The 13,478-nt window shown below is 43.8% G+C and overlaps 1 protein-coding gene across 5 annotated transcripts in view; it reads left to right on the forward strand.

Moving 5' to 3' along the window:
• PTPRG (protein tyrosine phosphatase receptor type G) overlaps nt 1–13,478 on the forward strand; it is a 658,718-nt gene that overhangs the window by 621,304 nt on the left and 23,936 nt on the right. For all 5 annotated transcript variants that reach the window (XM_015236580.3, XM_072941596.1, XM_015236598.3 and 2 more), the window contains 3 exons: nt 5,936–6,032; nt 12,221–12,303; nt 12,498–12,632. In XM_015236580.3, the coding sequence (XP_015092066.2) occupies nt 5,936–6,032; nt 12,221–12,303; nt 12,498–12,632 (315 nt within the window). The remainder of the gene's footprint in view (nt 1–5,935; nt 6,033–12,220; nt 12,304–12,497; nt 12,633–13,478) is intronic.

Consider the following 13,478-nt stretch of genomic DNA (forward strand, 5'->3'; position numbering starts at 1 on the left):
CTACAAAGAACATGGTTTAAAGTCAGGCATTTTGTATTCATGAGGACAGCGAATGTGTGTGGTGTTCAAGTGATTTAGTTCAATTGACTGCTGGCTGGATGACTGAGCAAGAATATTGAGGCATTTAACAATGTTGATGGTATTCAGGACAAACATTTATCCTCTAGAGAACAGAATTTGATCAGGATGATCAAATGCAACTCCAGTTTCTCAATTATTTATGATTTGAGACCCCAGTGCTATTCATCACAGCTGGTTTTGACACCATTTAATTATTCAAAATAATCAGCTACACCTCTGTAAACTTGATCTGACTTAAAATGGGCTTTGCTGCATCAGAATCATGCCGGTTAACAGATCCTGGGCACCTGCACCCTGTTCCTCTCCTACAGAAAATACTGTGGCTGGAAGCTTTTTTGTTGCCTACACTGAACTCTGTAGCTTAAGTATTAGTAGCTGGTATTTTCGGGATGTTATTTCACAGTCTCTCCTGATTTGAAAGGTTTCCAATCAGGGCTTTTCAGAGGAGGAAGAATGTCCTTTCTCCCCAAAAGGTCAGTCAGACAGCGATGTAAAGGGGGTCAGGTGAGTTAGTGCAGGTACTCACTAACATCCTGACGTCTTCAAATTTAGCGGAAATCTGAAGTATTTTACAACAGTGGTCCTATTCCTTTTTGGCACCTCAGCTTAGAAAGGAAAAAAAGGTAACAGGCTAGATAAGAAACTATCAAGGCTGTTTTAGAAACGAGATAGTAACAGGCTATCAAAAAAAAAAAAAAGAAAAAAGAGGTCAGGACGTGAGATTTCATGTAATTTAACAAGACTGAAACAAAGCCTTCATGATGGTAAGAGAGCAGGAACCTCAAGTCCAGATTTCCCGATCCTTTTATGTGGAACAGTGGCGGCCAGCATCCCCTTAGCACTGTTGCGTGGATGACCTCACTCGTTCCTCAGAAACACCCCATGAGGTGCCTGCCGTTTTACTGTCCCCATTTTACCGACGAGGAGCTTTACCCATGAGGAAACGAGGCACTGGCTGGCTCAGTTACGCAGTGGCAGCAGCAGGGTTTAAGACCAAGGCTTTCTGACTCAAGCCCGCATGTTTAACCTTGATGCCCTCCAGGCTTCCTTGAAGTAAGTCGTGGCCCGTGTGAGCGAAAGTCAAAAAGCAGTAACCAAGATGATCAGCGACTGTCTGAAAGCGATCGTGCAGCTGACAGGCCAAAAAGTCAGAGTTCCTTGGCAGGAAAAAAAAAAAGGAGACCAGTCAAAATAAACAGCCCCAACTAAGAGAACTAGGAGCCCAGTATGTAATCTTTATGATCTAGAGGCCTCCCAGAGGGCCGAGAATCTGATTTCTAGAAATCTTACGTAACTTCTGAATTGAGGCCTGAAAGTAGTCAAAGAGCGAATCTTAAGATTATAGAGAAAACCGCTTAACAGGTAATATTTGGCCATTAAGGGGAGATAAAGCCACTCACCCTGCAGTCGCTGAGTACCTGCTGCTCTCTGGACATTGCATAAGGTGCAGAGATGAATCGATGAATCGGACAGAGAGGGGTTCAGTCTGGTGGGGGCCGGGGAAGAGCAGAGTGGACACAGCTCAAGTAGACGGGGGGCAAAGCCAAAAAAGTGCGACTAGAGAAATGAAGCACTGGAGGAGTACACAGGAGAAAGGCTCCTGTGGACTTTGGTTGGGTATTTCCACGAAAGTTCTGTTCTACTCAGTCTTGTTTTAAAATCTTGGATGGAAATGGAAAAAAAAAATTTGGTGAATAGCTGTCATATGTTCAGAACTTTGCTGCTTGGAGGAGAATGAGAAATGATTCACTGGTAACATCGAGTCTTTGTCTAGAGGTGATGCTGAAAGCAAGCTTTTTGTCCTTGTCAGATAAGTTTTGGAGGCTGGTAAGAGCTGGGGACGTCACACCTCTAGCAGACTTTGCAGTCACTGGAAATAACATCAGTCCTTGTCTCAGGACAGCGTTCCAGGACTGTTCCCTTGGCTCCCTTACCTGACTTCAACCTCACACTTCCCCAGCCTCTCCAGTCATAATCCAAGTGGCTCCCAGAGGCATGATGCTAGAATACAATCTTGACAAAAAGGGGGAGCTCCAAATGCCCTGTGGGTCAACAGAATTAATAGGCGGGGGTCAGGAGCATCATAGATTGAAAGGCTGAGTGCAGAGATGAAGCCAGAGGTCCAACACCCCTTGACAATATCCTTTGGGGAACCGGGTCCATTACAGTCAACTCCAGCTGAGCTAAATTTGGGCCAGATGCTCATCTTAAATCAAGAGAACCAAGCTTTGTCCACCTGAGCCCATGCACCAAGGAACCAGCGGCCACAGCGGCTTTATGTGAGATGCAGATTTCTCGTGTTGCTGACGACACACGTATGGGAGTTGCTGGACAGAGGGCTGCTCTGTCCTGCAGGATGGCAGAAAATGATGCCTGTCGAGTTTCCTGAGCCTCTGGGCCAGAACGCCAGTTTGGGTCTTAAATGTCCTAAAGGAAAACATTTTAAACTCTTTATCATGAAAATAATCATAGCTGGTTAAATTGAGGTTTTTCTGAAGAGTAGGAGAAGGGTGTGTTGTGTTAGTCCAGTTCCACAAATCGTACATGAAAAATAATTCCATTTTATAGACCAGCTGCAGGACAATACATTGTGACATAATCTCCAAAAACGGGTTGGTTTTCTGGAGGGTAATGCCGTCATTTAAATGAAGCCACACGGGTTCGGATGTGGGGGAGAGGACAGGCATTCTTAGCCAGGTAAAGGGCACAGAAGCAAAGACCAGGAGGCTGTTCAGTCTTTTCAAGGGCCGTAGAGTTAAAGCTGCCTGGCACTGGGAAGGGAGGGGGTGGGAGATAGAGTGAGACCTTGAAAGCTCAGCTGAGGGAAAGGCCAGTCCCAGCAGCATCTGAAGAAGATGAGCGCGGCAGCAGTTGGCAGCCGGGGCGGAGGAGGGCGGAGGCAGGAGGATGAGTGCCATGCGCGGGGCCCGGTGAGGCCGGCTCTGCGTCTGTCCGGCACCACGCCCGCACCCAGCGGGCGTCGTGAGCTGAGCTCGCGGTCCTCGGGGGCGCGGTCCCCTGAGCACACCCGTGGGCAGCCTGAGCCCAGGCTCTGAGAATGTTCTGCAGACTCGGTCTAACACTTGGTCACCAGGTCCCAAATATTTTCTTCTCACCGTGCTTCACTGTCAAGCTAAGTGATCGGAAAGATTCCCAGATCTGTTGTGGTTGAATTGTGTTTGTTTGTTTTTTTTTTCCAAATTGAGCTGCGGCCCGGGAGGACAGGAGGCCTCCACGTGCCCTTTCGACAGCCTCTCACATCCACAACTCCAGGCGGGAGGTGACTGAGCCGGTCGGTCATCTCCTAGGAGTTCTGACTCTTTTATCAGCTTCTTGTGTTTCTGTTCCTTTTTAAAGTTTTACTTCCTTTTAAATTTCTTGCTTTCCGTTGGCTCTTACCTGAGGCGATATGCCTGTTCGTAACTCAGAATAGAGAACCTCAGCTCTGTTATGTTAGACAGTGAAATACAAACAAACTTACCTCTTAAAACTGTTTATCAAGAGTGCGGAGTAACGTTACTATACACACTCTAGTGGCCAGGGTCACCTCAAAGGGTTTTAACACCTATGAAAATCACATTAACTCTGAAATGCCAGCTCTGATGGAAAAGAAGCTACTCCAGGGTCCGATGATATTGTCAGCATCTAAATGAGCTGGGCAGGGCTGCAGGGTTTTACAGATGACATTTATTATCCACGAGGCAAAATTGGAAGGCCCTAGGCAAGCCCCTTGGGTTCTAATAAAATCAGATTAAACATTATTTATGACTCTCCTTTGTTTTCTGCCATTCACATAATTGGAAAAGTGAAAAAGAGGCAACGGATCAGACCAAGGGTTTTAGATAACGCAGGGTCTGATTGGCCGTACTGAATGACCGCCTCACACAGCGCAGACAGCTGCTCCCAAGCCGTCCCGGTCAATTGCATTATGTTGTAATAGATGCCCAACCTCAGTCCATAGCGTGTGGTCAGATGCAGACAATGGGGGAAAAACATGTCAGTAAACAAAGCAAGTCTCAAACTACAGTCCTAAAGGCTGAAGTTTCAGCACAGGGTACCTCAGCACCTCGGCCCTGAAGAGGTACCTGCCAGAGGTACGGCCTTCCAAACCCAGAAACAGAAGCACGTCAGCCTATTTCGTGGATTTGTGGACAGACTGGGTTATTGTCCTCCAGAACGCAAATGCATTTGCAAAGGATTTCTGCGCCTGGAACTTCTCAGAAGAGTGCGCCTTAGGGTTTCAAGGCAGTTCTAAAAGGCAGGTCCCCCAAATGTTGTGAGTACGGCTAGCAGTCCTTCTGTTCGTGGACATGTTAAGATGGCAGACTCAATGCATCCTGCTCACGCTTTATCATCTACTTTAGAGAAAAGAGCCAAAGGCAGCCTCAGACCCTTGAAACCAGCGTTTCCCAAACCGTAGGTTATAAGCCATTTTAAATAGAATAGCAAACATCAGAGTTGATCACATTTAGTACAAGTAAGAAAAGCTTAAGTATTGTAATAAAAAAAAATTTTTTGGACAACTGGTAATGCCCACAGTGATGAAAAATTAAATATACAGCCTCGGAGAATCAGATGTCCGTGAATGTGGTTTCTTTGACTAGATAATGACCCTGTGTTTTTCTACCTTAGTTAAGTTCTTTGAGAACGGTGAGTCCCTCCTCTGTGCTTTGTGAATATAAAAAGCCAGCCAGTTCCATGTTTGATTATGCATGACGTAGATGCTGTGGAGATCACCCGTGATTGCCATTGCCAGTCCCTCGTGAAGAAAGTCTGCGTGCTTGTAAACTCTGGTGCATCTGTCACGTGGAAAACGCTTCTCCTAATGATGTTGTGTCACTTGCCCCTGCTCTCTGTCGCAGCTGTGCGCTGCTAATGACTTCCCTTACTAAGTTGGCTCCAGTACTTTCTGGTGTTTGAGGCAGGCAGGGTAGGAAAATGTGGCTTTTTAGCAGCCTCCTATTAGGCTAAGAATGATTTTTGTATCCATGGCAAAGGTTTGCTGGAGAGAGTGGCTCCTCCCAGTGCTGTTTTTCTAAAGAAGGATAACGTACATAAAATTTGAGTTAACAAATGATGCATCAGAGCCACACGTATTTGAGTCAGATACGACAACTGAGTGGGTTCTACATTAATGTCATTTCAGGACTGGGTCTTTATTGTCAATATGCAGTCTGTTAGTTACAAAACGAGGCTGGAATGGGGAGGGCGTAGCTCAGTGGTAGAGCGCATGCTCAGCACACGCTAAGTGCTAGTTTCATTCCCCAGCACCTGCACTAAAATAAATAAGTACATAAACCTAGTCACCTCCCCCGAAAACAAAAAAATCAAAACAAAACGGAAAAAAAAAAAAAACGAGGCTGGAAGGACTGTCAGCATATTGAAAATCACGGTGGAGAAGATTCTTCTGCGTGGAGTATTCCTGTTCAGCCTTTAAGACCTGGGAGAGTGATCTCCTGTCTAAAGCTTTACGTCCTCTTTGCCTCCATCACAGTTTCTTCAGGCCTCTTTTCTGTTAATCACATTTGACTGCCATCATCTTAGTGCCTGTTTTCCCCGCCCTTCAGACTGTGACATACTCAAAAAGAGACACTGTTTTGTAATCCCCACGCGTAGGTCATAATACGAAATACAGTGGATGGTCGATGAATTAGTAAAGAATGAAATCCTTTTATTTTGTGTTTCTCAAGTTGAGTTTGGGGAGGTAACGGTGGCCAGAGGCTAGGGAGTGAGTAAATACTTTGTGCTTTTGGATGTAAATAGTTCCTTTCTTTCTGTGACCTTACTGGTAAACCTCTAAAGCTAAAGCGTGTCTAAAAGCCTTTGAAATCTTCGTGTTTGTTTTCTTCACTAGGAAGTCCAGCGGTGCACGGCTGACATGAACATCACTGCAGAACACTCCAATCATCCAGATAACAAGCACAAAAACAGATACATCAACATTTTAGCCTGTGAGTAATAAACTTTAAACTATCTTCAGCTGCGAGGAAATTAAATCTTCACGCTGGGTGTAAGCTGAAAGGCAAGCAGTCAGAATCAGGATGCCGAGAGAAAGCGACACTTGCAAGTTAACCTCTCGCTAGGCCATCTTCTTCAACAGTGTCTGCAAAGAAGGGGGCACATTTTCTGCCCCCTTCATCTTTCTGTTACACCTCTGCCTAGTAATCAGGTGATGCAGGGGAGATGTTCTGAACTTCTCTGTTTTCACATGAAGTGATTTCATAACCGATGCTGGGAACCAAACTTTAACATCACGAGGCTGTCTTGACATTGTTTCTAACCAATGAGAGGCAAGTCTTTCAATACAAATAGAAGTAATGCGAATTGAGTCACGGAAGCTGAATTTCAAAGCAGTGTAAGATTAGGTAATTGGTTTATAGGTCCCTGTGGCCCACGTCCTTAGTCCCGTCCAACACATTTCCAGGGTCAAGAGTGTCCTGAAAGTTGAGGACTCAAACAGGTGTTGTTCTTACAGGCTCAGGGGTACCCTAGGAGGACTGGCTGCTTCTGTGGCCAGAATGCCACTTGTCACAGACACTGGGGCTCAGGTGACTGGCAGAAAATCTGTGCTTCAGTATTAAGGGCAGGGGCCCAGGCGTTTAGGTTAACATACACTATGATAAGGAACACAGTACGTAGTTTTATGTCACGGTGCATTTAAATTGATCCACTTAAATTTGCACACCACGGCAGATAGTTTTTTTTTATGAAGCATTGGTGAGGTGTATAATTCACATGCCATATAAAAGTCACCCATTTTTAAGTTAATTAGAATTTGAATTGAAAGTGAATTTCAGTGGTTTTTTTTTATTACAGTCACAGAGTTAGACAACCATCACCACTATCCAATCCACATTTTCAGCATCCCGGCCAGAAACCCCTTACCCATTAGCATTCACTCCCACCTCCTACTTTTCCCATGTCCCTAGGAACTGCTTATCGACTTTCTGTCTCTCTGGGCTTGCCTGTTCTGGACATTTCCTATCAACACAGTCATACAGTATGTGGTCTTTTGTGTCTGGCTGCTTCTACTTGGCATGATGTTTTTAAGATGTACTGATAGGAGCTATGCCCTTTGTCCGGCTGAATAATGCTCCATGGTGTAGATACACCACATTTTGTTTATTCATTTATCATCTGATGGATATGTGAGTTGTCTCTACTTTTTGACTATCATAAATAATGCTGCTCTGAACGTTCGTGTACAAGGTTCTGTCTAGGCATGTTTTTTAGTTCTCCTGGCTATATACTTAGGACTAGAATGGCTAGGTCGTACGGCAACGTGGTGTTTAACATTCTGAAGGACTGCCAAACTGTTTGCCAAAGCGGCTACCCCGTTTTACATCCCACCAGCAATATATGCAGGTGCCAGCGTTTCTGCATCCTTGCTGATAACTTGTTCGTTTTGTTCCTTTGATCCTAGCCATCCTAATGAGTGTGAGGTGGTACCTCACTGTGGTTTTGCTTTGCATGTCACTAATGATTCGTGATGTTGAACACCTTTTCATGGTTTGATTGGCTACCTATGTATCCTCTTTGGAGAAATGTCTATTCAGATCTTTTGTTCCCTTTTCTTTTTTTTGGATTACCTCTCTTTCTCTTGTTGAGCCGTAAGAGTTCTTTATACATACCAGACAGCAGTCCTTTATCAGATACCGGGTTTGCAAATATTTCCTTTTATTCTGTGCATTGTCTTTTCACTTTTTGATGGTGTCCTTTGAAGCACAACTTTTTATTTTTTTTGTTGTTTTGTTTTAAGATTTTCTTTAGAAATAATTATAGATTCAGAGGAAGGTATAGTTGATGTACAGGGAGGCCTGTCCACCCTTCACCTGGTTTCCCCAAGTAACATCTTGCACAGCTGCAGGAAACATCACAGCTGAGAGACTTAACATCGAGTTCCTCCGTCCACAGAGTTTATCCTCATCTCACCAGGTTGACGTGGAGTCATTTGTGATATTAACAGTTTTAAATGTGATCTGTGGACTCATTTGGAGTGTCTCTGCTTAGTACAGAGAAAGGCATCAGTAGGAAACATGGCATCATTATAAACTTATGTGGACACCTACTTGGTTTTTCACTTGTTTTGGCTATATTTTTGCCTATACATGCACGTATTCGTTTTCATATTCTTTTCTCATTAAAGATTATTACAAGATATTGAATATAGTTCTCTGTGCTCTACAGAAGAAGCTTGTTTTTTTTTTCGTTTAACGTATTTTTGTATATAGTGGCTAACATTTGCAAATCTCAAACTCCCAAATGTATCCCTTCCCACACCCTTTCCCCTGTAACCATAAGATTGTTACTAAGTCTGCAAGTCTGTTTGTTTTGTAGATGACTTTATAGTGTCCTTTCTTTTTAGATTCCACATATGAACAATCTCATATGGTATTTTTCTTTCTCTTTCTGGCTTACTTCAATTAAAATGACAATCTCTAGGTCCGTCTATGTTGCAGCAAATGGCATTATTTTATTCTTTTTTATGGCTGAGTGGTCTTCCATTGTATAAATGTACCACAGCTTCTTGATCTACTCATCTGTCGATGGACATTTAAGTTGTTTCCATGTCTTGGCTCTTGTAAATTGTGCTGCTGTGAACAGCGGGGTGCATGCATCTTTTCACATTAGAGTTCCCTTGGGATATATACCCAGAAATGGGATGGCTGGTAGGTCTGTTTTTAGTTTTTTGAGGAATCCCCATACTATTTTCCATAGTGGCTACACCAAACTGCATTCCCACCAGCAGGGTAGGAGGGTTCCCTTTTCTTCACACCCTCTCCAGCATTTATCGTTCATGGAGTTTTGAATGATGGCCGTTCTGACTGGTGTGAGGTGATACCTCAGTGTAGTTCTCATTTGCATTTCTCTGATAATTAATGATACTGAACACTTTTTCAAGTGCTTATTGGCCATTTGTATGTCTTCGTTGGAGAATTCCTTGTTAGGTCTTCTGCCCATTTTTGGATTGGTTTTTGCTGCTGCTGTTGTTGTTATTAAGTTGTATGAGCTGTTTATATATTCTGCAAAGTAAGCCCTTTGTCGGTCACGTCATGTGCAAATATTTTCTCCCATCCTGTAGCCTGTCATTTTGTTCTGCGTATGGTTTCCTTATGGTTTCCTTTGCCGTGCCAAAGCTTATAAGTTTAATTAGGTCCAATGTGTTGGTTTTTGCTCTTATTTCTGTTGCCTGGGTAGACTGCCTTAGGAGAACATCGCTACAAATCTAGTCAGAGACTGTCTTGCCTATGTTCTCTTCTAGAAGATTTAGTGTGTCTTCTCTTATATTTAAGTCTTTAACCATTTTGAGTTTATTTTTGTGCACGGTGTGAGGAGGTGTTCTAACTTCATGTACACGCTGCTGTCCAGTTTTCCCAACACCGCTTGCTGGAGAGACTGTCTTTACTCCATTTTATTTTTGCCTCCTTTGTCAAAGATTAATTGGCCATAAGCCTATGGGTTTATTTCTGGGCTCTCTGTTCTGTTCCATTGATCCATGTGTCTGTTTTTATGCCAGTACCACACTCTTTTGATTACTATTGCTCTGTAGTATTGTCTGAAGTCTGGGAGAGTTAAGAGATTCCTCCAGCTTCGTTCTTTTTCTTCAATGTTGCCCTGGTAAATCTGGGTTTTTGTGATTCCATATGAATTTTAGGATTGTTTGTTCTAGCTCTGTGGAAAATGCTCTTGGAACTTTGATAGGGATCGCACTGAATATGTAGATTCCCTTGGGTGGTGTGGACATGTTAACAGTATTAATTCTTCCAACCCATGTGCGTGGAGTATCTTCCCATTTATTTGTGTCGTCTTTGGTTTCCTTCATTAATGTCTCACAGTTTTCAATGTACAGGCCTTTCACCTCCTTGGTTAAACTTGTTCTTAGGTGTTTTATTCTCTTTGATTGTAAATAGCATTGTTTTCTCTATTTCTCTTTCTGATAGTTCATTATTCGTGTATAGACATTTCAACAGAATTTTCATGTACTGATTTTTGTATCTGCAACTTTACTGAATTCACTCAGTAGCTCTTAACAGATTTTTGGTGGAGTCTTTAGAGTTTTCTGTATATGATATCATGTCATCTGCAAACAGTGGCAGTTTTACTTCTTCCCTTATACTTTGGATGCTTTTATTTCTTTTTCTTGTCTAACTGCTCTGGCTAGGACTTCCATACCATGACATATAAAAATGGCCAGAGTGGACATCCTTGTCTTGGTCTCGGTCTTAGGGCAAAAGCTTTCGGCCCTTCACCATTGAGTGTGATGTTAGCTGTGGACCCATCACATACGGGCTTAGGATTTCTATGTACAGGATCATGTCATCTGTGAATACAGTTTTCCCTCTTCCAGAAAGAATGTTAAGAGAACCAAAAGTCATTTTGGAACAAGAGTATTTGTTTCAGTTGTCTGAGAGACTCAGGAGAAGGAGGAAAAAGAGAACAAGGAAGAAGAGTCAAACCTTTCTTTCTCTCCGGTCTTCGGTCGGGCTGGCTCTGGCAGTATTTGTTGGCCAGCTCGGTCAAGGCTCACCTTCCTGAGAGTGTGGCGACTTGTCCATCCACATACTTCATTTCTGACCATGTAAGTCAGCCAGACATACACACATACGTGCCTTGCCTGTGTCTGCACACGTCATCCTCTCCACCAGAGCATCCTTTGCTTCTAGTGACGTCACTGCCTTGGCTAAAAGTACGGGACAGAGAAGAGGGAGGGGGAAAAAGGAACTTCTGTGTGATGTGCCGAAGGGTCATGGTGTTTTGCTGGAAAAGCACCATTTCTGGGTAGATGTGTTTTTAATGTCACAGGTTCATTTGAGGCTTTACTTTCACAAGATCAGATTAGATGTCGTTTTATGTTCATAAGTTGAGACGGTTGCGTTTTGGTGTTCTCTTGGCTACTTGGTCAGATTCTCAGTACATCACCTGTCACCGCGGTCTCCCCGCATGTTAATGCCTTTGTACAGCAAAGCACAGCATGGGAAGGTCACAGAACAAGTCAGAGTAGCCCATGAATGTGCCAGAAACCCAAGTAAGAAGCATCATCTCTCAGGAGCCATCACAGCTTTCACAGTATACATGGATGCCACCTCCTATAGTGATCTTTGTAGCCAGTCCTGTTACCTTTTTGATTAATTACGAATTTTGTTACCTGAGGAGTATGTGTTCGTGTCACTCTGAGAAAGAACAATTTAGTGTTTACTAAGGCATTACTAAGGCATTGCAGTTTGGATCCACGTGCCTTAGGAGAATATTTTCATTTATATCAGGCAGCCCCTGTTCAGGTCCACTGTAGTCTGAGAGTTTGTCAGCACAGCAAAGCAAGTCACAGTTCCAGGAAGGCGGAGGGCTTTGAAACAGTGCCTGATGGAGTCTGAGGTCAGTCATGCCTAGGCTAGTCCACTCAGTGGACTCCTTTCTGAGCTGGCCTTATATGATCATGACTATAAACAGAAATGTAAATTGGCTTTTGGCCATTCTGTTCCTAACTGGGGAAGAATAAAACTATGACATCAGCTTCCTTTTATTTGTCTTCCTATAAATACAAGCTCGTTCTGTCAGGTAACTGGAGGCACATGTCTCCGCCCACCTTTTGTTCATTGGCAAAGGTTAAGTGGGTCTTTAATCCTGACCGAGGACTTGAGATTCCTACAGTGAGATCACTGTTATAAGCAAGCTCCAGTTCCCTGCTTTACTTAGGTTCTGTTGGGGTGGTGGGAAGTCCAGCAGAATTGAGCAGTGGCGTCTCCTCAAAACAGATGCGCTGGACTTGATACAAGATTCACCTTTTTATATTTGTATGAATGGGGAGCGGAGGGGTCATAGGTTATCAAAGGCCTTGGAAATTGGTTTTTAAATATAGGAGAAGATTTTGAAGGGTTGCAAAACTTGAATGGTTTCATATGACCGAAGGAAGACTTCAGTTTGCATTTCTTGGGCACTGACAGGTCAGAGCGTGGGGTAGGAGTGTCCCTGTAGTTTGCAGATGGACTTGAGTGCTGCATCTTTGAGTGTTTAGGTGTTTTGTCGGGGGTACTCTGAGAGATGCCGTGTTGCCTCTTTGCCTTGTTTTGTGCTTCGGAATGCTGCTAGTGTTTGAATTACACATTTTGTTTTTTTGCCTTTTTTTTGTTACCCTTTATAGATGATCACAGTAGGGTGAAGTTAAGACCTTTACCAGGAAAAGACTCTAAGCACAGCGACTACATTAATGCAAACTATGTCGATGTAAGTCAGAAATGTTTTTATAAACCTATTTCTGATAAATGCAGAGTGCCACAGAGGCTGCTGAACGTGTGTTAATGCCGCACAGAGCTTTCCCGGGAAAACGCAGCCTGGTACTCAGTGGGGAAAGGCACTCGTACTGTGACCTGGTCTGTGGCCCCGCTCCCATCTCACTGTGTGCTGTGTCGTCTTTGAAGGGTTACAACAAAGCGAAAGCCTACATCGCCACCCAGGGACCTTTAAAGTCTACGTTTGAAGATTTCTGGAGGATGATTTGGGAACAAAACACTGGCATCATTGTCATGATTACCAACCTGGTGGAAAAAGGAAGAGTAAGAGCTTCTTGACTTTATCATCTACCTTCATTCAAAAAGTATTTATGGAGTACCTGCTGTAGGGGGGAGCTTTGACCAGGCCTAAAGAGTTAGACAGATGCGGATGTCCTCTTTGCCAGGAAGGTGAGCTAAGCGCTTATCAGAATGGATCAAATGTGATGATCCAAGCGAAGAGGACAGTAATTAGGGGGATGCTGTAAAACACACGAAAGCGTCCTCTAGTACAGAGAGTTTTTTCAAAAGAGCTAACTAACATTAGAGGTGAGATTTTGAGCAGTGGAGGAAGAGGAGAGTTACACAGGCTTGAAAAGAGGAGGGACATCCCAAGAACAGGGGTTAAAAAGAACAAAAGCCAGGACATTGAAGGAAACTGTAGTCCAGGAACTGCTGATAGTTCAGAATGGGGGGAGTAAAGACTTGGCCATCGGTAAGAGTACCTTTTTTTTTTTTTTTTAAGATGGTGACTGATGTTTTGAATTTACTGGATTATGAGCATACATTAGATGCTGATTTAGGCTGGAATCAGGGTCGAGGCTCAGGTTCATGACTCGGAATCACAAGTGCTCCACTTTGACCCCGGAGTCCCTGTTCTGCCTTTGATGACCCAAGTTGTACCACAACAGCTCTCGCGGTTCCAGGAGGCTTGCTTTCAGCTGTGAACACAGCGTGGCCTTCCAGAGAATACGTAAAGTCCCTTTTGGACATATCTTACCCACAGATAAGACGCACAGGTGGTTTTCTTAGCGCCTCTATTAAGCGCATCACGTGCGGAAAGGTGTTCACGCATCCTAGCCCCAGTTTTGCAAATGACCTTGCCGACCTTGGCCGCATGTGTCCCAGGAT

Source organism: Vicugna pacos, chromosome 17 (assembly GCF_048564905.1).
Source record: "Vicugna pacos chromosome 17, VicPac4, whole genome shotgun sequence".
In the NCBI taxonomy this organism is placed as follows: domain Eukaryota; kingdom Metazoa; phylum Chordata; class Mammalia; order Artiodactyla; family Camelidae; genus Vicugna; species Vicugna pacos.